The 24,213-nt window shown below is 37.2% G+C and overlaps 1 protein-coding gene across 1 annotated transcript in view; it reads right to left on the bottom strand.

Annotated features, from left to right (window-relative positions):
* Positions 1-24,213, bottom strand: part of LOC108973771 (hemicentin-1) — a 181,207-nt gene that overhangs the window by 42,434 nt on the left and 114,560 nt on the right. Inside the window, exons 2-3 of the mRNA XM_018941246.1 lie at positions 6,069-6,418; positions 2,593-2,670 (exon numbers count right to left, since the gene is read on the bottom strand). Coding sequence (XP_018796791.1) covers positions 2,593-2,670; positions 6,069-6,418 — 428 coding nt within the window. The remainder of the gene's footprint in view (positions 1-2,592; positions 2,671-6,068; positions 6,419-24,213) is intronic.

Genomic DNA, 24,213 nt, shown 5'->3' with positions numbered 1-24,213 from the left:
CGAAATTCACGCTAGTTTAAAGTTTTCCTTCGTTAAAGGAAAATACGTTAGTGAAACGATCCGTGGCATTAATGGTGTTTTGTGCGATCGTACTCTATCAATTGAAACTGCAAAGAAATTGTTTCGATAATTTAGAGCGGCTGAAAACGATACCATGGATAAATCAGCCGGCGGATGACCTTTGACGGATACGGATCAAATCATGGTAAACATAGAGTTAAATCGGCATGTGGCATCTCGTGACGTCGCCCAAAAGATGTGAGTTAGTAATCAAACCATTTTAAACCATCTGCAGAAGGTTGGATACACAAAAAAGTTTGATGTTTGGATGCCGCACGATTTGACGCAAAAAACCTTCTGGACCGAACCAACGCCTGCGATATGCTACTGAAACGGAACGAACTTGAACCATTTTGGAAGCGGATGGTGACTGGCGATGATAAAATAAAATACGACAATATCAAGCGAAAACGGTCGTGGTCGAAGGCCGGTGAATCGTCCCAAACAGTGGCCAAGTCGGGATTGACGGCCAGGAAGGTCTCGCTGTGTGTTTGGTGGGATTGCAAGGGAATCATCCAGTATGAGCTACTTCCATATGGCCAGACGCTAAATTCTACCATCTACTGCGAACAACTGGACCGCTTTAAGCAGGCGATCGACCAAAAGCCTCCAGAATTGGTCAACCGGAAGGGTGTAGTGTTCCGCCAGGACAACGCCAGACCACACACTTTGTTGATGACTCAACAGAAGCTACGGGAGCTCGGATCTGAGGTTTTATCGCAACCACCATATTGCGCGGACATGATTACCACCTGTTCCTGTCCATGGCGAACTCCCTTGCTGGTGCAAAGTTGAACTCAAAAGAGGCTTGAGAAAAGTGGCTGTCCGAGTTTTCGCAAGTAAGGAGGGGGGCTTCTACGAGGGGAGTATTATGAAGTTGCCATCTAGATGGAAAGAGATTATCGAACGAAAGCATTGAATGAAAAGCAAAATAAGCGGAAGGGTCCAACAAACTTGACACTTGATTTATATTTCCTTTATAAAATTAGTGCGAATGTAAAATCACCCAATTCGAGTGACACGCTAAATCGAAGCGGGATTATCCGCATAGACTGTGAGCTTTACATTTTACCACAGGAAAAGGTCTAACGGTGTGATATCACACGATCTTGGTGGGCAATCGAGTAGCCTAAAACGTGATATTATTCGCTCACCGCACTGTTCTCGCAATAAATCCATTGATTGATGCGATGTGTGGGAAGTGATGCCGCTGTGTTGAAACTACACCTTGCCGAGATCACGAGCTACAATTTCAGGCATCAAATATTCGGTTATCATGATCAATGATGATGGTAGCCATTGACGGTTACCTTTTTACCGGCATCAAAACCATCATTTGGATCAAATGGCAGCTCGTGAGTTTCTTCTCAAATCCGCCAATTTTGCTCATACCCATTGAGCCAGTAAAGGAGCCATCGCTGAACAAAAGTTGGCTCGAAATGGAATTTTCTCAGAACCTTACAAGATACTCATAGAGCGAAGCGATCTGGCACGGAAAGGTTAGACGGCTTCAGTTCTTGCACAAGCAGCTTTTGTGCCATCACCTTTTTGTTGACTTTCACTTTCAAAAGCACTGATTGTAGCTGCCTATCTGGCGTGATATCTAAATTTGGTATTCGAAACTCATACGATTGTGCATAATTTTACCAATAATGTATGGCGGGAGATTAACCACCGAATACTCTATCGACAAACAGAAATTACGAACATTATTCCCGTCCAATTATAAGGCGGGATAACATGAACTACATGAGCACAACGGATGTTTGAGTTAGGTCATGTCGTTCGCATAGAATATAAAGCTCCATCGAAAAACTGATTTGAATTGGTAGCCTTGGGTGGGCAACGGGAGCAACCAACGAAGAAACCAAGAGCGATGAGACATGTCTGTATAACTGGCGTGACCTCACAAAGAATAAAGGCTACTGGCGAAGTTTTCTGTTTTCTGTTGTATTTCTAAAGAAAAAAGACATCTTTCATTAAAAAAAAAAATTGATGTCTAGTGGGTTTTCTATGCCAGAGTTATAATATGTAATTCGTCAGCATAAATGAATTAATCAGAGTATTCGGTAAGATTCGGCTTTATAAATAAATTATTCCCGACTTCTTGATTCCCCACGTCAATATGAACTAATAGTAATCACGACGTCATATATTTTTCTTAACAACTTATTTTAGAGACCGCACCATATCAAGAAACGAGCTCATCAATTCACATCACATATTTCATGCCTTTTGATTCTTGAGACCAATTTTTCTAGAGGTATTTCAAGAATCATGTTTATGCCTATAAGCCAAGTGCGAGAAATCATTCGACGTGCAATTAGCGAATCTGGAGTTTGCTAGTAAATTTGTTAAGACAGGATGGTCCTTTTAAGATGCAATTGGATTCTATTCCCATAAACATTTTCCGATATTTAACCGATATTTACTTATATAGTATATGAGAGTATCGATAAGAAATTCAGCTATAGTGTCAATAACTTGAGAGCTTCTGTGAAATTGTATTCTTTGGGCGAAAGTAGTACTTGCCTGAAATCGTTCGTCGGACGTATAAGTCAGAATGCCTGCGGTTAAGATATGTAAATCACGTTTTCGGATCCATGAAACCTGCAAAGAATAATAAGGCAATATTTTTAATTAAAAAGAATATATAATTTATTACTTATAATTTACTTAATTAATAAAATTCGTTACGAAATGCAAAGATGAAGCAGTTAAACAAACAACTGAAGTGAATATCAGAGAACCAGTCAAATTAAATATTACATTCAAGACGATTTAATTAATAAGTATTTACTAAGGATCTAGGTACATAGTATATTGAAGTAACATTATGTAACTATAAGCATATATTTTTTGCATATATTATATTTTCTTAAATACATACATATATACAATTGGTCAATAATTACGCATAGCGAGTGAGTGTTGTTTTTCACTTCAGTTACATAACTCAACTCGGACGAAATTATGCAAACAACAAGCTTACAGATCAGTTTCTAAAAACACAGCAGCACAACCAAAAACAAAAACTAAATCTATGCAAGAAATTGAAACGAGTTGCTTTACGCTGTGAGTCGAGTTGAGCGCAGATAGAGCAAAAACCAATATTGCTTCCGGGAATTTCATTTGATGAACCAAATTGCCCTGGCACAAGCCAAAGGAATCGTGAAGTGAAGACAGCAGGACAGAGAAAAAAACTGCAATCTTTGCCGCTGGGAGTTAGAGGCCAGTTGCCGATTGGCGCAAAGTGCAAGAAGTGAAATGCAAAAATCGACAAACTAACGGTTGAAGTCATTTTTGTTGTTGGCATGTAAGTTTTGCGTTTGTTGGTATTTGCAGAAAAACAAAAAGTCAATCACTTTTCTTAATCTTCATGTTTATGGGTCAGAGAGGAAATAACAGTAAAATTATTAGCAAATCCGTATAAATATGCACAAAGAGAAGGCAAATATTTTTGTTGACTCAGCAGCAAAAGTTGGTAGTGATGAGGAAATGTTAAACATTTCAGCTCAAATACTATTGCTATTTTTATGCATTCTGATCTTTCTGGGAACCAGTACTAGAGTCTATAACCATTATTTCTAATAAGTGGATGATGGATCATGTAGAATATTGAGTAAGTACTCGGTCAACGAACAAATCTCAAAGGTCACATCATGCCTTTCCACTTGTATGGGTATGCATTAGGGTGTTTTTTTTTTTTTTTTTTTTTTTKTTTTTTTTTTTTTTTTTTTTTTTTTTGGTATGTAATAAAAAATCTATGAAAATTCCACACAACCTTAAATAAAAAGCCGAATATCTCGAGAGGTATTATTGATAGCGGTATGCACATTGAGCGGGTCGATTTTTTTCTATAAAACAGCATATCCGGGAAATGCTTATTCTACTGAAGATTCCGATCAACTTGGCCTAAGAGATTATGTGTCTAACATCGGTTTCAAGCTGGCAATTTTTAATTGGGAAATTTATTTTTTTCGGATAATTATATCACATAACTCCCATACAACCGATTATTTAAATTTATGGACCCTACTTTGGCAGAGTTCAACAAATCAAGAGTCAACATGAAATGTTTTGGAATCAGTCAAAAAAGCAAAAAAAAAAAAGAGATCATTATTTGAAAACCAAGATGTTGGCACTTTTTCGAAAATTACAAGAAACCATCATCTTTAAATGCAAAAAAAACTATAATATTGCTATCAAGCTATGTAAGTTTAAGAAATTATTAAAAATAAAAGCAAATATTCTCTGTATGGTTGCCATCCATGTAGAAATTTTAATTGAATATAAGAGTCTCTAAAACTATATAAATTTGAAAAAGCTGCGAGAAAAATTTATTTTCTCGAAAGACTTTTACTTGTTGCGAAAATCTAACGCAATCAAATTGTTAGATTAATATCGTATTGCAGATGAAATATTGGGTAGTCGAAAAAATCTTTTGGTATTTCTAATTAAACTTCAAGTTATTTTCTTTTATTTATAATGAACTTTAATGAACCAAATAAAATTTTGGTCGACCACTTTTTGCATGTTTCCGCTAAAGACATTATTCCATTAGTTCAAAACTTTTCTACTTTCTCGGCGAAAAACTCCAACAAGTAATTTTCACAGGCTTCTCTTGAAGCCAACTTTACTCCATTAAGGCAGTTCTGCATTGAACGAAACAAATGGTAGTAGGATGGTGCAAGATCAGAGCTATATGGTGGATGCATAAAACTTCACAGCCAAGCTCTACCAGTATTTCCCGAGTCATCAAAAATGTGTGTGGTCTAGCGTGGCCCTGATGGAAGACGAAGCCCTTCTTGTTGATCAGTTCTGGCTGTTTTTCTCGATTGCTCGCTCGTTATTGGCATTAAAATGTGGAATCAATCATTCGACCGTGCAGGAGGAGCTTATAGGGGATGATTCCTTTCCCAGCTCAGCCAACACTAAGCATAACCTTTCGAAGCGCCAATCTTGGTTTTGCGGCCATTTGTTGAGCTTCAACACGTTTGGAACATGTTTTTCGCACATTATTGTCGCCATTGATCCACTTTACGTTTCCTGTTCTTCTTTTTGTAGCCAGCCTTTTTTAAATGGTTCAAAACCGTTTGATGTTAAGTTATTTAGGGATGTCATGGCTGTTTATGTGATGGTCCTGATTAATCTCTTCTATAATTTCATCGAATTTTTCAACGACAGGTCGACCAAAGCGAAGTGCATCTTTCACATCGAAATTTCCAGATCGGAAGCGAGCGAACCACGAACTGATTCAGCATCGTCTAATTAATTGGTGGCTTGCGTGGAATTTTTCCCCTTTTTACACAAAAATGTCAAAATTTGTTTAGSGAGTTTCTTYATTATTTTCACTCATTTTCGAACAGCTGTAACTTTTTTTCAACTTCTCCCAATTTTATGTTTTTGTTTAAGTGAAGCTTAAAATCTCACCTTCCTAACACTATATGACACAATGTGATTAGTAGCACTCTCTATATGTACAAGTATACGACATCTAATATAATTTAAATAATTTCAATTTATTGAAAATAATAAAGTTTTAATTTCAAAAGGCGCTCATAGTACTTGCAAACACACAAACAGCATGCAACCAAGCCACAGAATATTACATTTTTTTGTAGAGAACTTGTTTGCTAGCTTAAATCRTTTGAAATCAAATTGAAATTTCGCGCCTCAAGATATTTTCACAGTAAATAATTAAAATTTAAATTCAAGAGAAATTCATAGAAAAGTCTCCATCAAAAAGGAAAGTAGTTTAAAAGTAACCAAAGAAGCAAATACAAATATGAAATTTCAATAAAGCAAGGAAGTAAGTTTAAAGTGTGAAGAAAGGCAATAGCTGAAGAGCTTGCAGAGAGAAGAGTATTGTAGGATTGAGTAAAAGTAAACACTAAAATGAAGCAAAGTAAGTAAATAAAACATATGTACATACAGGGTATTACAAAAATTTACAACATTTATAAGCAATGATACGTGCACAACACCTTACACAAACACAAACTCACCGATTTATCACCCAAATGTTCGACCCGACAATTTATCGCTGCCGTTTGACCCGAACGCGCTGTTATATTTCGTGGCATGCCAAAATCAAATGACGGCGGTGGGTAAGTGGTCAGCTCCGGCTGTTGCTCACCCGAAGCTGTGGGCGCCACGAATGCRCCACGGAAGTCCAGCATATTGATATTGCTTGATTGCTGCTGTTGATGACTATGCTGTAACTGCTGCGGTGTGTATTGCTGACTGTTGCGGTGTAGCGCTGCATAKCTGAGTACATTGGCGGCGGCGGGGYGCGACGAGTAACTTTCAGTGCCGGCGGAGGCCAAAACTATTGCGGGTTGTTGCGCGAGGGTAGCTGCAAAGAGATAATTGAAAATTTTGTAGCGGTGTTATGTGAAGTGCCTTTGATAGTAACATAAATAAAGAAGTAGTTAAAAATTTGGTCAGTTTTAAAAACTTCACATAGAAAATTAAATAAKCAATATATGCCAATGCTTAAGGACACTAAATTTAATTAACCGGAACAATGATATGGTAATTACAACTTCGGTAAATACTTAAATTTCTCAATTTTCGATTGCAAATCGAAGTAACCTAAACGATAGTTCCCAACTTTGTTTATTAAGATATACTTCTAAGCATTATAAAACCTAAAGTCCAAGGAACACAAAATGTTGTTGGTATTCAAAATTTGAGTCAAGAATATTATAGACACATTGTAGTCATTTTTGGAACATAACACCATATTGAGTAACTTTGGGCATCACTTTGCCAACGTCATCACAGATTTTCACTGCTTCAGCCACCCTTTATATATGTATTGCACTCTCTGTTATTTTAAATGTAGAAACGGCACTTCTTGAAAAAGAAGGCACACCCAAATAACAAATTCAAAGCTTGAGTTCCTTTACTGAAATTATTACAGAGTTGGGCACTTCTTGTCTACMCGCTTGGATAGCCAAAAGAAAATATGAATGTCTTGTTTCTTCACGATATATTTCGGTTTCTTGAATGAATAAATARATCTTCAACATATCTTTAGTAAATATACGAGTCAATCATACACTCACAATAAATACTTTGGTCTACTGTAACAGAAGATTAATTCAATACTTTTAGCATCCATATGATTTCAAAAGATTTCCTAATAGTATTTACTGCGGTGCAAGTTCACAAGACATTGCGTAAGTATACATTTAGGTGTGTAATACTCCGCGCCTTGAATGTTGAGTAGATATGCAGATACGCCAACCATTAGCTTCTACCACTTACCAGCGCATTACTCATACGCCCTGGCGTACGACTGAATGTTAGCTGTACTAACTGCAACTTTACCGCACTTGCAAGATATTTGAGTAATGATTGCACTTAGTGGATGACCTGTTGCTACAATCCATTATTGCAGCAACACCATGTGAAGCTGGGAGGAGTGAGCCGAAAGTGATATTAGTCGCCTCCAGAGATTTGTGACTGACTCAAAGCGTTTTCTCAAAGTATGAAGCACTTTCGCCAATATTTAGGAGTTTTAGATATAACAATGGACTGGCAGTCTCAGCTGTGAAACTAAGATTCTTATTGGATTTTGTCACATGTTCGAACTAGTCYCTCAATTTTTCAGTTAACATTCTAAAATTTTGCATACGTTCAATTCTCTCCATAAAGCGGTTCATTTYTGGGAAATCTTTTGCAATTGACGAGATACCTTTACAAAATTCGCCATCGGTTACTGTCTAAGATAACGGTACAATCTGTTAAGAAATTTTTCAAATCGGATAACACTTTTTTGTCATCAGTTACTTATCTACACTTATTGAAAACTTTAATATTTGATAGTGTCGCATCTATCACTATTCATAATAACATAATTTTTCTTCCAAACTGTTTTGATTTCTGCACCCATATGGGCATATAYTTTTACAAACATGCAGTTTTATTAATAATGTTCATATATTAATAAAAATATTTTTCACTTTTCATCCACCTGTCGGTTTAAATTGGCTTCCATTTATTTCGACATTTTCATATGCTTTCCAGGAGAAAGCAAAAGTTTTGTGCTAACCTTCCGCCATCTGCCTTTCTCAGCATGTGCTGCATGTAAAATCAATTTGCTTCTGCCCACATGCGTACGTGAGCTCGCATGCACAGCTATTTAATGTCTGCGACAGCTGATAACTAAGGCAATATGTATTAGTCATTGACCTAATTTCACAACAATACTCAATTGAGAAGCGGAAAGCAAAGATCAAGCAACGAGTTTGTAAGAATATTAATGTATATACATATATTTTTATATGTTGGAGATAGCGGTAATTAAATAAGTTCAAGATAGTACGGTTACAAGAATATCAATAGGTGAAAGTAGGAAATTCCAAATTTATTACCAAAATAATGGTTCGGGAGGGCTGCGTGCCACATTCCTAGCAGAGTCGATAATTCGTGGGCAATGCTTATTCTCAGAGATGCTATACAGTGCGCTCTGAAGATGCTATTGCTGCTATGGACCAGAGTATCGAAGAAGATCGGTATAAATTCAACCGTCTTCACACGAGTTACCACCAAGGAGCTTTTGGTGTTGATATGCAGCCAGACTATCTGTAAATAATATCAAAATTTCCCGAGACCCCTTAATAACAAATAACTTGATCTGAGTACAAGTAAGTAACTGTCATCCTTATTAATTATTCTCTACAAAGACTGCACAATAACCAGCGGTGCACACAAACCAAAGCTGGGATTGTTATGAATTTGGTGCAGGGTTGTAGCCAATTTGGTTCCCTTTGGTATTTTCTTATGTGGTAGTTGATTTTATTCGGCTGTTGCATAGATTAACTCTATATTATGGCCGGTGCGCTGCTGAAAGCGGAAGAAAGTGCACCGTAGTGCTAACTAAGCTAAAGGATCTTGGTTTGTGGGCCTACAAAATCCAACTCGTTCACAAATGAAAACTTCATGTTCGGTGAGTGCGCTCATAACGAAATGGCCTCCGATCCCGTTTTATACAAGACAAGTAAGGAAGGGCAACGTTCGGGTGTCACCGAAAATTTTATACTCTCGCATGATAAAGTGATAATCTTGATTTCAGGCGTGGTTGGGAACCGATTTCACCGATATTTGGTGCATGTCATCAGGGTGTTAAGAAAATATTATATACCGAATTTCATTGAAATCGGTTGAGTACTTCCTGAGAAATGGTTTTTGGTCCATAAGTGGGCGACGCCACGCCCATTTTCAATTTAAAAAAAAACCTGGATGCAGCTTCCTTCTGACATTTCTTCCGTAAAATTTAGTGTTTCTGACGTTTTATGTTAGTCGGTTAACGCACTTTTAGTGATTTTCAACATAACCTTTGTATGGGAGGTGGGCGTGGTTATTGTCCGACTTCTTCCATTTTTGAACTGTATATGGCCTGTCTCTTATACACATCTAGATGTGTATAAGAGACAGGTGCGATCCTTTGTGCCAAATTTCATTTTAATATCTTTATTTATGACACTTTATAGGTTTTCGGTTTCCGCCATTTTGTGGGCGTAGCAGTGGGCCGATTTTGCCCATCTTCGAACTTAACCTTCTAATGGAGCCAATAAATACGTGTACCAAGTTTCATCAGGATATCTCAATTTTTACTCAAGTTACAGCTTGCACGGACGGACGGACAGACAGACATCCGGATTTCAACTCTACTCGTCACCCTGATCACTTTGGTATATATAACCCTATATCTGACTCTTTTACTTTTAGGACTTACAAACAACCGTTATGTGAACAAAACTATAATACTCTCTTTAGCAACTTTGTTTTTCATCAATGGAGCTCATATTTGGTTAAATGGGTACTTTATACACGAAATTGTCGCATTTAAAGACCCATCATTCATATTTGGATAATATTCCACCTAGTAGACCACGTAGAGCACGCAGTAAAGAAAATATATCAGCCGTAGCTGAGAGTGTACACAAAGATCGTAGAGAGTCCGTTCGGCGCCGTTCGCAGCAACTCGAACTGACGTATGGAGCGACTTGGAGCATTGTACCCCGAGATCTTAATTGAAAGTGTACAAAAGCTTGCACAAGGGCTGAAAAGGCACGACCTTTCTAAATGACATCGGTTCGCTCTGTGGGCTCTTGAAAATTTCGAGGAAGAACCAACGTTTGTGGGAAAAATTTTGTTCAGCGATGAAGCCGTATTCTGGCTCAATGGGTGTGTAAAGAAGCAGAATTGTCGCATTTGGGAGGAAAAATAACCAGAAGATATTCAAGAGCTGTCATTTCATCCCGAAAAAACAGCAGTTTGGTGTGGTTTGTGGGTCGGTGATGGTCCGATGAGTCGCCCATATTTTTTCAAAAATGTTGCCGCTGAGAACATAACTGTCAATGGTGACCCTTATCGCGCCATGATAACCGACTATTTGATGCCTGAAATTAAAGCTTGTTATCTCGGCGATATTTGGTTTCAACAAGACGATGTCACTTTCCATTCATCAGTGGATTTATCAAGACACCGTTTGACTTTTTCCTGTGAGGGTCTGTAAGGTTTATGCGGGCAATCCCGCTTTGATTCAGTTTTTGGAGCAAATATCACGCGTGTCATTCATCAGTTACCAGTGGAGATGCTCTAACGAGTCATCGAAAATTGATCTCAACAAATGGACTATCTGAGATGTGGCYATAGCCGACATTTGAAAAAGATAATCAAAGAATAAATGGGAARGAATGTTCTTTCAAATGATAATAAACATTACGAATTAAATTTTAAGTTTCTGTGTTTTTTTTTTTTTTTTCAGCAAGAAACCTCGAAATGGACTACCCTTTACAACAACCAAAATTAAAATGTGTGAATTAAAACGATCGTCAAATGAGAGCGAGAAGTTCTCATTCGAAAAATATGACATATAAATCACAAAATGCCTTTGCRAGTCTCGTTCCAAGCTTGCAAGTACTTTTAATAATGTTGAAATACTTTTTCAGATATCTCGAATTACAAACTATCAAAYATTTTAAAAGCATAACTCTATAATATTTGAGTATTCTTGGTAAAATCCTCGCTTCTCAGTAAAAGCAGTGCAAGACTTATAAAAAAAGAGAAAAGAAAYTGAGTAATGGACCAAATAAACTTCTTCATACATTGGCATCCATTTGTTGCTATGTTGTTGATGAGGGTCACTTAAGATTACTCCCACTTTTCATACATTCAAACGYATTATTCCTTTATTTCACGAAACCAAGCATTGATGGGAGCAATATAAAAGCAGAAGTTGAAAAACCTGTCAGATTAAAGCAATCCTCACAACAACGAGTTTTAAAACTTTATTCGCTCCTTTGTTTTTTTTTTTTTTTTGCTTGCACCCATTCTTAATAAATTCACCTGGTATGCATGCATAGACTCGCATCAGCACCTGGTGATAGCCAACYATTTCGTTTTGTTGACTGATTCCACTTTATAGTCTTTCAACCGTGCCGTTCGTTCAACCATCTTAAGAGTAAATTTCCTGCGGCAATGAAGCTGTTAGTTTGCATTTTGTAAATCTGTCGCCATTTTCCTTTTACGCAGTTTTTATCAGTGCACCCTTTCATGCAGGGCAAGGCTTTAGTGTCACATTTATGCTTCCGCTTTAAAATAACTTTTTTTTTTTTTTTTAAACTGCTTGAGGTTATGACTGCATTTGAGTGTGGGTGCATTCAATATAATTCCAAGACTATATGCAAATTTCTTGCTGGAGCTTCTACTATAAAGAGGATATATTTTGTACTAGTGTAGTCTAGTGGGTCCATTACACATATCATATGAAGACTTTTCAAAGAAAGCCTTAAATTCGCTTTAAGAGTATACATATAGTATTCGTGTAAGGTATTGCGTACCAATCTATCTWAACATATATATTATAGTATCTCAGCTATCTGGTAACTCTGGTTTAAAAATTTGTGAAAGTAGTATCTATCTTCCTCTAGTACTTACTCTGCCAATATATTGGTTTCTTTTCGTTAGCTTTACTATATACCTTATACATCTGTCAATATGAGAGATAACTCAAATGTAATAGTTTTTTGTATATCATTCGACAKAACTAAAATAAATTTAGGGCCTAGAGCCTTCTTCTACAAATACCCGGGCAATCTAGATCAGGTGTTCTGCAGTTTCATGTCGCAAAATCGGCAGTTTGCAAATGTTGGATAAGTGTTTCTTCAGCCTGCAGTGTCCTGTATAGAGCGCGAGGAGGGAACGGGATTTGTTTATGGTGGAGATTAATCATGTCTCAAATCCTTGCTATATGTAACCTACTAGTTGTAACTTGCCRTGGCGCATTTCTGTTGTCTACTGCCAGAGCCATTCTCTCCCTATTCTCTCTTCGGTGCGGAACAACTTCTTTATGGTGTGGGGTCCCACTACATTGCAGGGTTCTGGCCCATCATCCCGGAAGCTGCCGGAGAGCGGACTTTATGCAACTACAGCCAGATCACGTCTACACGATTGCAAACTGATAGACGGTTTTCTCTTCCTATATGCTCCTGAGATCGCTTTTAGTGCCGCTTGACTATCGCTAAGTATAGCGATATGCTGGTTTCGATAGTTGCGCTGAAGAATTATTTCTGTACACTGACCTATAGCAAAGACTTCTGTTTGAAAGTTGCTTAGAAGACATCCTATTGGTATGGATAGTTTGATATGCGTTGAAACTGCGTTGACTTCGATGCACAAGCAACAACTGCATAAGTGACAATAAACCAACTTGCAGCTCCAGGATCTGCTGGCTAGGCGTCTGCATATCATGAGTGCCTTGATGGCTCTGGAAAGTGTTAATTCCACGTGCCTTTTCCACCGTAAGATTGAGTCTAATGTGAGGCCCGTAAGAGATTATCTTTTTGTAAAAGGGATGACGGTTGTTTCGACGGGTTGACATTTAGCCCAACCATACTATACCATCCCTTTGCACTATGTCGCTGAGAGTATTCTCACATTTAACTCGTAACTTATTAGGTAGGTAGGAGTGCAGCCCTATAGGGATCAATTAGCACTTAATGTACCATTTTGAAACACTATTCATAGAACCTCCTGCATCTGCTATTACGTTTCACTTTCTCTCTCAAACCATTTAGAAACTACTAATGTCCGATATGCTTTTAGTGGAAATCCATTCAAGGTTTGATGTGGTAGCTGTTACTCTGTAAATACTTTTTCTTGACCTATTTAATAAGTCGTGGGTTCTTTTCCTGTCATATGTTGGCCATAATTGTTTAGTTATGACGCATTTTGTAATGTTTTTCCACCTGTTATTTGCAACTTGTTGGAATTGTCTATTGATCTCTCCTTTGATCGATCCCAGCGKKCTTGGTATTAGTTCCGCCTCGTATTCGTTGAGGAAAGCTCCTGCCTTTGTACAAACTACGCTGGAATTTGTCATGGGTGAAGACAAGGCCAGGACRCCGCCTGGCTATCCGTAAATATAATTGCTTTATGTACATTCCAGTGGTTTTCTAATAGAACTTCGCAGTCTTTTTCTATGTCTAGTACTTCTGCTTAAAAGATGCTAGCCAAGTTCGGTATACGTATATAAAGAGATATGCCTAGATTAACGGAGAATACCCACGTGACTACTTCGCAGTCCATTTTGGACCCGTCGGTATAGACTGAGATGGTATCGTCCTCTCCTATTGAACCTCTTCTCTATTCTCGTCTAGATGGTATCCTCACCTGGAAGTGTCTATTGAAGTCCATCTTTRGGAGAATGTAGTCTGATTTAATAATGGTGAGCTTGTTTAGGATTACGCTATGTCCGTAGTTCTGCTGATTCCAACCTTCCAATTCTTTTATTCTTATCGCCGCTATAGCTGCTGTTTTGTGAATAAAAATGTCCATTGGTAGTTGATGSAGGATCACTTTGAGCGCATCAGTCGGGCATGACTTGATTGCACCAGTAACACCCGCACATGTTGCATTTTGGATTCCATTTGATTTTTTAATGTTGTATTGTTTGTTTAGCGCTGACCACCATACCAGAGCTCCATATGTAAGTATACATCCACACGATTATCTCGGCTTGAGGCCCCAATTCTTGTCGACGATTCTCTTACAAGTATAGTAGGCCATGTATGCTTTGTTTATTATTTCTTCTATATTTATGTTCCAGGACAGTTTGATGTCAATTTCCACCACCAAGTATTTAGCTGCGGGGGATAGAGTGAGTGTTGTACCGTTTAGTGCAGGAAGTTGAAACTGAGGTATTTGGCTCTGCTTGTGAATAGCATCAGCTCTGTTTTATTCGGGTTAACTCCTAGAACCTAGTATTCTTGTATGTACAGCCACTCTCCGGCAGACTATATCTACTTCCTCCCTGCATTTCAAGATATTCTCTGTTGCCAAACGATGTGAAATTATTGCTTCAATTGCTTAGCTTCCGACGTCTGAATATAAATTGATGTTTCGTATTAGGTATATTACCAACTCTCCTGAGCGCAAACACTGCTGCCGGGAAGATCTTGTGCTATTTCGGCAGCTTGAAGGGTCACTTGATATCTAGCTTCTCAATAGTTTGCGACCCACTTCAGCTGCCATTTTCGATCCGTCAGTACAGATCCTGAAAGCTGGTAAGTCGCGTTTCCCTGCTCGATCCATCCTCTTTTAAATAGACTTAAAACCTTCTCTCCCAAATAGAACGTGAGGAAGTGTAGTATATTTAATCCACCGACCTTTTGCCTATCAAAATGTTCCCGAAGATTCCAATGAAAAACCTAACGCCGCCAATCTTGCATCTGATCTCAAACGTAGACTTTGCAGTGGGTCTTATTCCCCCTGTTATGCAGAGAGCAGCGAGCCGCTGTATTCGCTCCAACGGTTTTCAGTATGAGATTTTGCTGACAGAGGCCCACCACACCAATGTATAAAGATTGATATAGACACCAGCTTGACCCCAGCACCTTCTTTCCGGTTGAGGCCGAGCTAAAGTGAGWAGGCGAATCACTCCACCTCAGGTTTGTCCGCCGGGTTTGGGACCAGCCACGTAGAAAAATACAACTCCAATGAAAGACTTTGCGCTTCATCAATAAAGATGAAGAAGATTTACAGGGTACGCCATATTTTATGTGGATATAAAATATTGAATAATGTTCGCTGTTGCAAACCAACTGAATTGGTTAGATATCTTTGGAAAGGAATTCTCAAACAAAGACTCAACAAAGTGATATTTTATTGGAACCATTAATAATCGAAAAAATAATACATGATTCCAATAGATTCTATCAAACGTCAATGATATAAGTCAATATCGGTGGCTGATGACTCATTTCGTCGGCTCATAACTACATGGTGGCTTACTATAAATTAGGGAGTGAATTCCAATCCAGCCAATCAAACTATACTGTTTCTGTAAAAAAAAAACCCCTGACTTCTTTTTATGATCTCAAAGCCATCATTCCCTCAAAATAACATATGGCACATGCAAAAAATATGTGCTTTAAAGTAGTCTGCAAAGCTATTCAAATGCTCTTCAAATAAGTTCCGCACCATGAGTTTTGGCAATGGCTTCCTCGTCTCCTTTAACGTCGCCAAATATAAATATTGTCACATATACATTTACTTCCATACACATACTATACGTAGTTATGTGTCAGCAGGTGTGTGTGTAATTGTGAGTTAAGCTAAGTGTATGTGTTTTTATTAGTGTGATTCGATTTTATTTGCACATTTTTATTTCCCGCCGAACGAGTTCTCTGCGGCTTTTCGCTACGCAAGCTGCCATTCATGGTTTATGTTGCGGGTTCCGATGTCGCTGCCAACGCTTTTGATATGTCCACTGACGTGATTGCATACATACAACACATAGAGCGAGGTATATATGTAAATAAAGTTTAAAGATATACTTATTTATATATATATGTATATACCCATATAGTAAAGTATTTTATTTGTCATTGCCTCTTACGCCTTGCCAGTGACATAATCCACGATTTATGTTGGCTGCCATTTGACTTCATTTAATTTTTTATCTGTACTATATAAAACTTTAAATATATACAAGTATATACATATACAATATGCAAAGAGAAAGTAGCATAAATATATCCGCTGTACTTTCGCCTAATTTTGCGACAATCGGATGATATTTTTATACACACAATTTCCCCTTGAAATGTAGGAGCTGGCGTTTTGAGTTCATGAACTCTTCTTAATATTCTTGCCATCTTTAAAATCTTTTGTTATACATATTTAAATGTGTCGTATACGCAATAATAGATATTGCAGTATATGTGTTACTCGGAGAAGTTAAAGTGGGAGAAGTTTTACGAGGGTAGTAAGAAATGGTGTTCATATTGCATGAAGCAGCGCCGTTTCTCTGCTGGTTACGAATTTTCRGCAAGGCTAAACTCTAAGACAGTTTGGTTAGACTTATTTGAAATTTGGTCAATCCATTCCCAAGATAAGATAACTTCAAATTACAGTTAAACTRTTATAAAGGCGGAAGAATGTACGGAATAACTCGGTCTAGAATATMTGGAATCCTTATTGACGGTCTGTCACTCTGAAGTAAATTCATGATGCGACAAACCACGAATATCTAAAAAAAAAAAAAAGAGCATCCTTGATATTTGAGAGGCTTTGGCGTAGTTTTTTCGGTTTCGGYTCGTTTTTTCTCTTCATTCCGATAATTATTGTCTTGTTGYATGTCAAACTCATACACCYATGTCCCRTMGGCAGTTTTAWTGGTATCCATTAATGTGGAATTGGAATTTGCACGATCAACCATGTCTTCAATGATCTCTCGACCGTCTTTGTAGCCTTTGTACCACTCGTAGGCTTATGGTTTTGATAAAACTGAATCACCGTAAGACTTTTTTTAACATTTGCAATGCTTCCGCTCACGAAATTTGGTTAGAAATACCAAATTTGAGACAAATTCTTTTTTCGATATTTGTATCCATTGTAAAAAGCCCAAAGAAGTCTGCGTCAGGCTCAGCTATCTTTTTGATGTTTTAGAACATTTTATTGCAGCCTCAAACAATGATCACTTTGCTTCCTGATGCTTCACCATGGAGAAGTAAATATGGCTGAAAGAGCMTTTCTAGGTAAGCTTGAGAGCATTAAGCTTGCATGTACCTTGTCATCATTGTCATGTGATCTAGCTAGAATATATCATAAAGCATCCAAGACCCTCATAAAAAGTTCAATTAATGTTCCATCAAGCGACAAAACAGTTTTCTACAAATTTTAAGTCTTCAGTAAAAGAAACATAGAAAAATCTATCCAAGTTAAGGATCATCTATCTTTTCAAATGATCATCTATCTTTTCTGGAAGTATCTGCTAATGTAGAACCAGAGTCCAGCTGGTGATCTAATGTGGAAACGTTTTTGCCAAGTGGAGCATAAGGCCGCACAAGCAATAGATAAGTAAAGACCTGTGGCGAAGAAATCTCATAACTGCGCTACATGCGAAGTGCCTTATAGTAAAAAGGAAAATATAGTTATTACATTCTCAACGACTACACACACCGCATTGGTAGCAACGAACAGCTTTCTGGTTTTTGATAACGTAGTCACAACAGTTATAATCACTAAGCCACATTAATAAACAGATAATAATTATATTAGTAATAGAATAATCGAGGAAGATGATGGTAGGCAAAGAAAACCCGATCTTGAAACCTAAAAAAGCCAAATTTTGACSAAACAGGGAATAGTGATGGTTTTTAACGAGTTTTGAAAATTTGTATTTTTACAGCCAAACCAAAAAGTCATTTAAATTTCCAGCAGACATATCGGGCTCAAAAAAGGTGGTTAAATCAATATTTTTCAGTTTCTTTTCTTAATGGGACTCAACACCAAAGCACGCTTTATAATAATATTTRTGGTAATAATAAGTTCAACAACCAACCAACAAACAGTTCCAAAGATTTGAACTTCCTTATTGTGATATTAATAGCAAAAATGTCAACATTTGTTTTCTTTTCTCAGAAGATTTCACTTATTTGTTGTRGTTTTTCCTTTTTATACCCTGAACGGAGTATATAAAATTTGCCGCGAAGTTTGTAGCATTTATTAGGAAGCGTCAGAGACCATATAAAATATATRTATTGTATAAATGTTCACTCTAACGAAATGAGTCGATTACGTTATATCCATCTCTTTGTCTGTCTGTCGTCCGTTGGTCTGTCTGTACATATGTATGTAAAGTAGTCCCTCAGTTTCAGAGATATCAATCTAAAATTTTCCACCCGCTCCTTTTCCCCAAGGAAGCTACACATTTGTCGGAACCGCCGATATCACGTCACTATAACATATAGCTGCCATACAAACTGAATAATCAGAATAAAGTGTCCTGTATGGACAACTTTTTTATTCGACGAGATATCTTCACCAAATTTGGCACAAGTTATTGCCTAAGAAAAATGTTAAACCGCCGAAAAAATTCTTCAAATCGGTTCACTATAGCATACAGCTGCCATACAAACTGAACGATCAAAATCAAGTTTTTATATGGAAAAGCTTTTAATTGTAAAAGTTATCTGCAACGATACAATATCCCAAAAAATTGTTCAGATCGGATCACTATAGCCTCCAGTTGTCATACAAACTCAAATTCAAACTCTTGTATAAAAACTTGTTTAGTTGTGGAGGGTATTTAGCTTAGCTAAATGTTGTTTTTTTTTTTTTTTTTTTTTTTATATTAGCTGCGGCCACACAAGCGTCGCGAGCACGTAGCAACTGCGCGGTTATCGCTGTCAACATTTTTACACTCTTAGCGCCCATAGCATACATAAATATATATATTTACACATAAACTTGGATATACACATATTTATGCATATACATATGTACATACACATGTAAGTAAATAAGAAACTGAAGATTGAAAAAATTTTATTTTGCGCACTTTTATGATTCTCTAAGTGCGAGAAGAACTTCAGCGCTTCCTTTACGCATTCAATTTTATTTATATAGTACATACATATATATGTCATGAGTGTACCACATACATTTGTATTGTTATATATTATATAGCKTTCATAGAAAAAAAAAATTCTTTTTGTTATTCAGTTTTCTCCTCTGCATGTGGTGACATGGCAAGCTATACGAGATTTTTATTTGCTTGTTGTATTGATTAAAATGGCATTTGAGCTCTACCCCTTTGCACTCAATGTTTCCTTTTGCCTTTATATCCTTTACAACTTCAGGCATTTGTTGGCTCATGAAATTCCAAACTTTGTAGTGCGTTGTGTGGTGTAATTTGATGTGATTGGCGGTAGTTATCGGCTTACGAACTGTTTACAAAGCGAAGATATCCAAATCATACGTTGATATGCGACAAAAACAGCAACAACAACATATCATAACCACATGAGCCAGGTATTGCAGACAGGTGTACAACTTTTATTATTTGCATGAATGTATGTGTATGTGTGTGTAGGTATGTTTGTATGTGAGAGTCTTCCACTCTTCACTTGCTTTTGGKTTTCCACCTTGGATATCGCCTCAAGGCTTCTTTAAGTATTTTCACTTGAAACTTTGTCATTTTGAAAGAGAGAAAATAAAGTTACTAAAATGCAAGTTGAACATCGTACTTTTGTAATATATATTGAATAATGTTATTAGCAAAGTTTAAGCATGTCAATTCCTTTTCGGTTTGTCTTCCAGGAATTTAGTTTTTCAAACGAATTTAAAGTTCGTGCATTTTCAGTAAATTTCGGTTCGTATTAAATTGCTAGCGTATTTTAAAAAGTGTAAGCATATTAAGCTAGTAATTCACAACAATTTTTTCTATATTAAGAAATATTTCCACATGGAATGCTTTGAAATCTCATTAAAATTAATTATGAATAATTTGATATATATTTTTTTTCGATCGAATAAAAAATTTAACACAAACTTCTTGTGCGGAATCAGTGCGAATCCTTCGACCTCTTCAAATGATGAAAATATTAAAAAAGTGAAGGATGTGGTGCTTGAAAACCATCAGGCAAGTTCTAGAGAGATGACAAGAGACAACTCAAGCGTGCCCGTTCTATCGGTTTTGGTGGATATCTTGGGCATGAAACGTGTTCTTGCTCAACTAGGTTGGGTACAACTGAACAACTGAATCCTTTTCAAAAGTAGTACCGCAAACAAATCTCAGTGGACATGATCCCACATTCATGGAAAATATTTTAATTGCCGATAAGACATGGGTTCATGAGTTTGACATGCAAACAAGTCAACAACCATCGGAACGAGAGAAAAAACAAGCCGAAACCAAAAAACACACGCCAAAGTCACTCAAGGTGCTCATTGAAAAAGTTCTATTTGACCGTATTGAGACGAACAATTCATGGATTTTACACAATGATAATACACCATTACATCGAGCCACGGTTGTAATCAAATTCAAACCCAAAAATGCAGTGAATACCATCAACCACCATATTCACTGAAATTGCCGCTCCGATGGACTGAACAACTTGGTGATAATTTATACCTACCCTGGCAGCCAGTGCTTTATATCTATAAGTGGAACAATTATTTATAATTATTTCTCTTTTAAATAAATAAATAAATAAATAACATTTATACCTACATTTTATAAGATGTSTGATGGTTCCTACTGATTATTGCAAACTTACCAAAATTAGTTATATCCTTCAGTAATATTTTTGTTCATAGTACCATCATATTGTATATCAATCTATGGTAGCCATAATAATTAAATTTTTAAATATTTAAACTTAAAACTTCGCAATTTAATCCATCTAATCCAATGCGCTTGATTCACTGAATTATTTGAATTTGAATTACTTTGAACCGTCCGTAAAGAAAAGTATGTATGGACCAAGCATCCATGTGAGTGACTCTTCTTTCGACTCAAATAGCTTGAGTCAATCGTTAATTTTGGAAAAAAAAAAATTGAGGCAGCAGCTCGTAACCTAATCTATCCATTTTTTTTTGGAGCGATTCCAGAGTTTTAGATTTCCAACTAATCCCATAGTTTACCCTCGAAGACGTGCAACTAGCCACTGGCAAGCTCAAGACGAACAAATCACCCAGCCCAAACGGGATCCCAGCAGAAATCCTGAAAATAATCTCTGCAGAGCGACCGGCAGTACTACTGAATATGAACAACGTCTGCCTCGAAGCCGAATTATTCCCTAAACCCTAAATCCAAGACAACACAGCCTTCGAACCGCAGATAAACTCCATTAGTTATAAAGTGTGACATTGAAAGTGTAGAAGCCGCCCAGCGTAGATGGCATAAATGCAAAAGAATAGTGTTACTGTCGACTTTAGACGTCCAAAACTTCTACAACAGCGCTAGATAGGTGGAYATGATCGACGCTCTCGAAAAAATCTTTAAAATCCCCGACAACCTCAGAGCTGTGGTGCGAAGCTACTTTAGTAACAGAAAACTGCTGTACCAAACTAGAGAGGAATCACGACAGATAGCGGTCACGTCAAGAGTAGTACAAAAATCCATTCTAAGCCCAGTCGTCAGCTSCAACTAAAACTGGAAATGCCGGACGAAACGTACTCTTGATAGACCAGTAATGACAGCACGAGACACAAAATTTAATCAGTGGATTATATGTACGCAAGATGGCTCGACTTACACAACCTCCAGCTCACTACGGAAAAAACTATGTTTCTATTACTAACAAATAAGCACATACCCCTCGAAACAAGTATGCAAATGACTACTAATAAGACTGGACCCCCGTCTAACCTCCTGGGTACAAATCGAGCACGCTGCAGGGAAGGCTTCGAAAATCATATCCCAACTTAGCAGACTAATAGTCAACATAAGGTGCCCCAGCCAAGAAAAGAGAAAGCTTCTAATGCCGACAACAATCAGCATCCTGTTATACGGAGCTCATATCTGGGTAGATGTGCTTAAAACGAAGAAACGCGTAAGGTAGTGGATAGAATGTACTGCAATTGGAATATACCTTAGCATTGACGCCAGCACTGATGATGCGGAAGGTATTTACCATATCCTCAACCGCGAACAAAAACAAAACTTTACAACATTGATCGACTTGAACATCTTCAAAGATCACTAGGATCTTCTAGGCTGCAGAAAATCCAATCCATCAACAAACCAGTTATATGCAATCACTATTTCATTGTGCATCTGGAAGTACTAGACTCACAAGCCGGTCTCTGATGTGATAACCTTTAGTGTTGTAAAAAGAAGTCATCTTTCATACATTATTCGCCACATTTTCTCGCTCTCTTAATATGAAAAATATTTTAAAAGTTTTAGCGTTTGTTCAGCAACTTTTCCATACAATCATCACTGGCCTACAATAATTTCTAGTTTTCTTCTAAAATGAGCCGAAAATAATAACAAACATCACAACTACCTCTCGGCGCTTTAATGTGTGAAATAGGTTGACAGACTTTATACCCTTAATTTTAGACAGATGACAGTGAGTGTCGTATCTGCGTCATAAATGATCACTTGGCAATAATCGATTTGACATGAACACATAACTACASAATCAATGCATACCAATGCTCACATATATAGTACATAGACCATATACAGTAAGCTCGAGCATATATCTCAGTTGCAGCTACGTCCCAAACATTCTGAGCGCTGCCGAATTCTTATTGAATGTGAGCAATAAAACTGCTTCAAAATCTATAGCCGGCAGTTAGTYACGCAAGCACATACAAGACAAAACACACACACTTGCAATTCATATATAAAGACGTGTGCACAAAGTGAAATTTGCGAAATTGAAATCATAAAAGGCGAAGAAGCGCACATTCATAAATCGAGCTTAGAGACAAACGCGGAAGCAATAGGTGGTTATGATGAAAGAAATGCACAGTGTGGCAACTTTGGCAGTGCAGGCAGACAATCATATTAAAGAAAAAAAAAACAGCCAAAAAAAGTTGAATGAAAATTTATGGCGCACAGTTGTAACTGATGACGCTGCCAGAGGCTGTACGGTGCGTATGAGTAACAAATCATATGAGGCATGACATTTGCGTACATATTTACTATGTGTGGTACTAAGTATGTATATAGCATAATCTAGATTCGCTCAAACAGACATTGGCTTGACTTTATCTTCAAATAATGATACACATACATATATKTATGTATATTTGTAGTTGTGCATGCATTTGCATATATCCCAGCAGAGAAATCATATCTKATATACTAAATCAGCATTTTGTTTCAGATTATTTGGCATGAAACATTTGTATGTGCTGCTGACATTACCACATGGCAGGTGCACTTACATTTTTGAGCCACTCTTAAATGTATGCAAAGCAATAGTTTTATACGGCAAGCATAAATCACTATCCTAACACCATTTTGAAATATTATAGTTTATGTTTATATATTTCGAATGCCATTATATAGTGGAAATCTAAAAGAACGGTCTGATAAGTACTTAGATAATCAAAAAATCTAAATTCGAAAATTTAAATTACTATTTTCGGGTACTTTTTTCACAAGGTAAGAGCCGTTGCATTGTCATGATGAGAGAATACTTTTTTCTTCCCCAATTGGTGACTTTTTCAATGTTGCCACATCGAATCAGCCACATAATTCGTATTAGTAAAATTCCATCACTGTTTTTGCCTTCTTCCAGAGGCCAGTAATTATCACATATCAGGCCAATAGAGAAGTCACTGCAGCTTCGCCAGGAGAAATTCACTGTTTCGACTATTTCTTGGCTATTAGGTGTTAGATGTATTTTTCATCAACGGTCACAGAACTCCTTTCGCATGCTCAGTTAATGGTCTGTTAATAGCAGTTTGGAAACTAGGCATGGCTAATTAAATACCGCTATACAACCACATAGAAACTCCGATCTACTTTTCCCATTCGTTTTTCCAGGGTTCAGGGAATATTCAATAGAATTTCCGGTCGCTCTGCTGTAATATTTTTCAAGATTTCTGCTGGAATCTTTTCCGGGCCGAGTGATTTGTTGCTCTTTAGCTTGCCAGTGGATAGTTGCCGCCCTTCGAGGGTGAACTCGAGAATTTGCGGAAATCTTCGAGTCTATTTTGGATCTCTAGCTTTATTTTCATATATGGGAAAGAGTGTGTTTACGATGTTACTCGATTTTTATACTCTCGCAACAAAGTTGCTAAAGAGAGTATTATAGTTTTGTTCACATAACGGTTGTTTGTAAGTTCTAAAACTAAAAGAGTTAGATATATTGTTATATATAC

This window comes from Bactrocera latifrons, unplaced genomic scaffold (genome assembly GCF_001853355.1).
Source record: "Bactrocera latifrons isolate USDA-ARS-PBARC rearing strain unplaced genomic scaffold, ASM185335v1 scaffold_50, whole genome shotgun sequence".
Taxonomy (NCBI): Eukaryota; Metazoa; Arthropoda; class Insecta; order Diptera; family Tephritidae; genus Bactrocera; species Bactrocera latifrons.
This window is presented reverse-complemented; position numbering and strand designations above follow the sequence as displayed.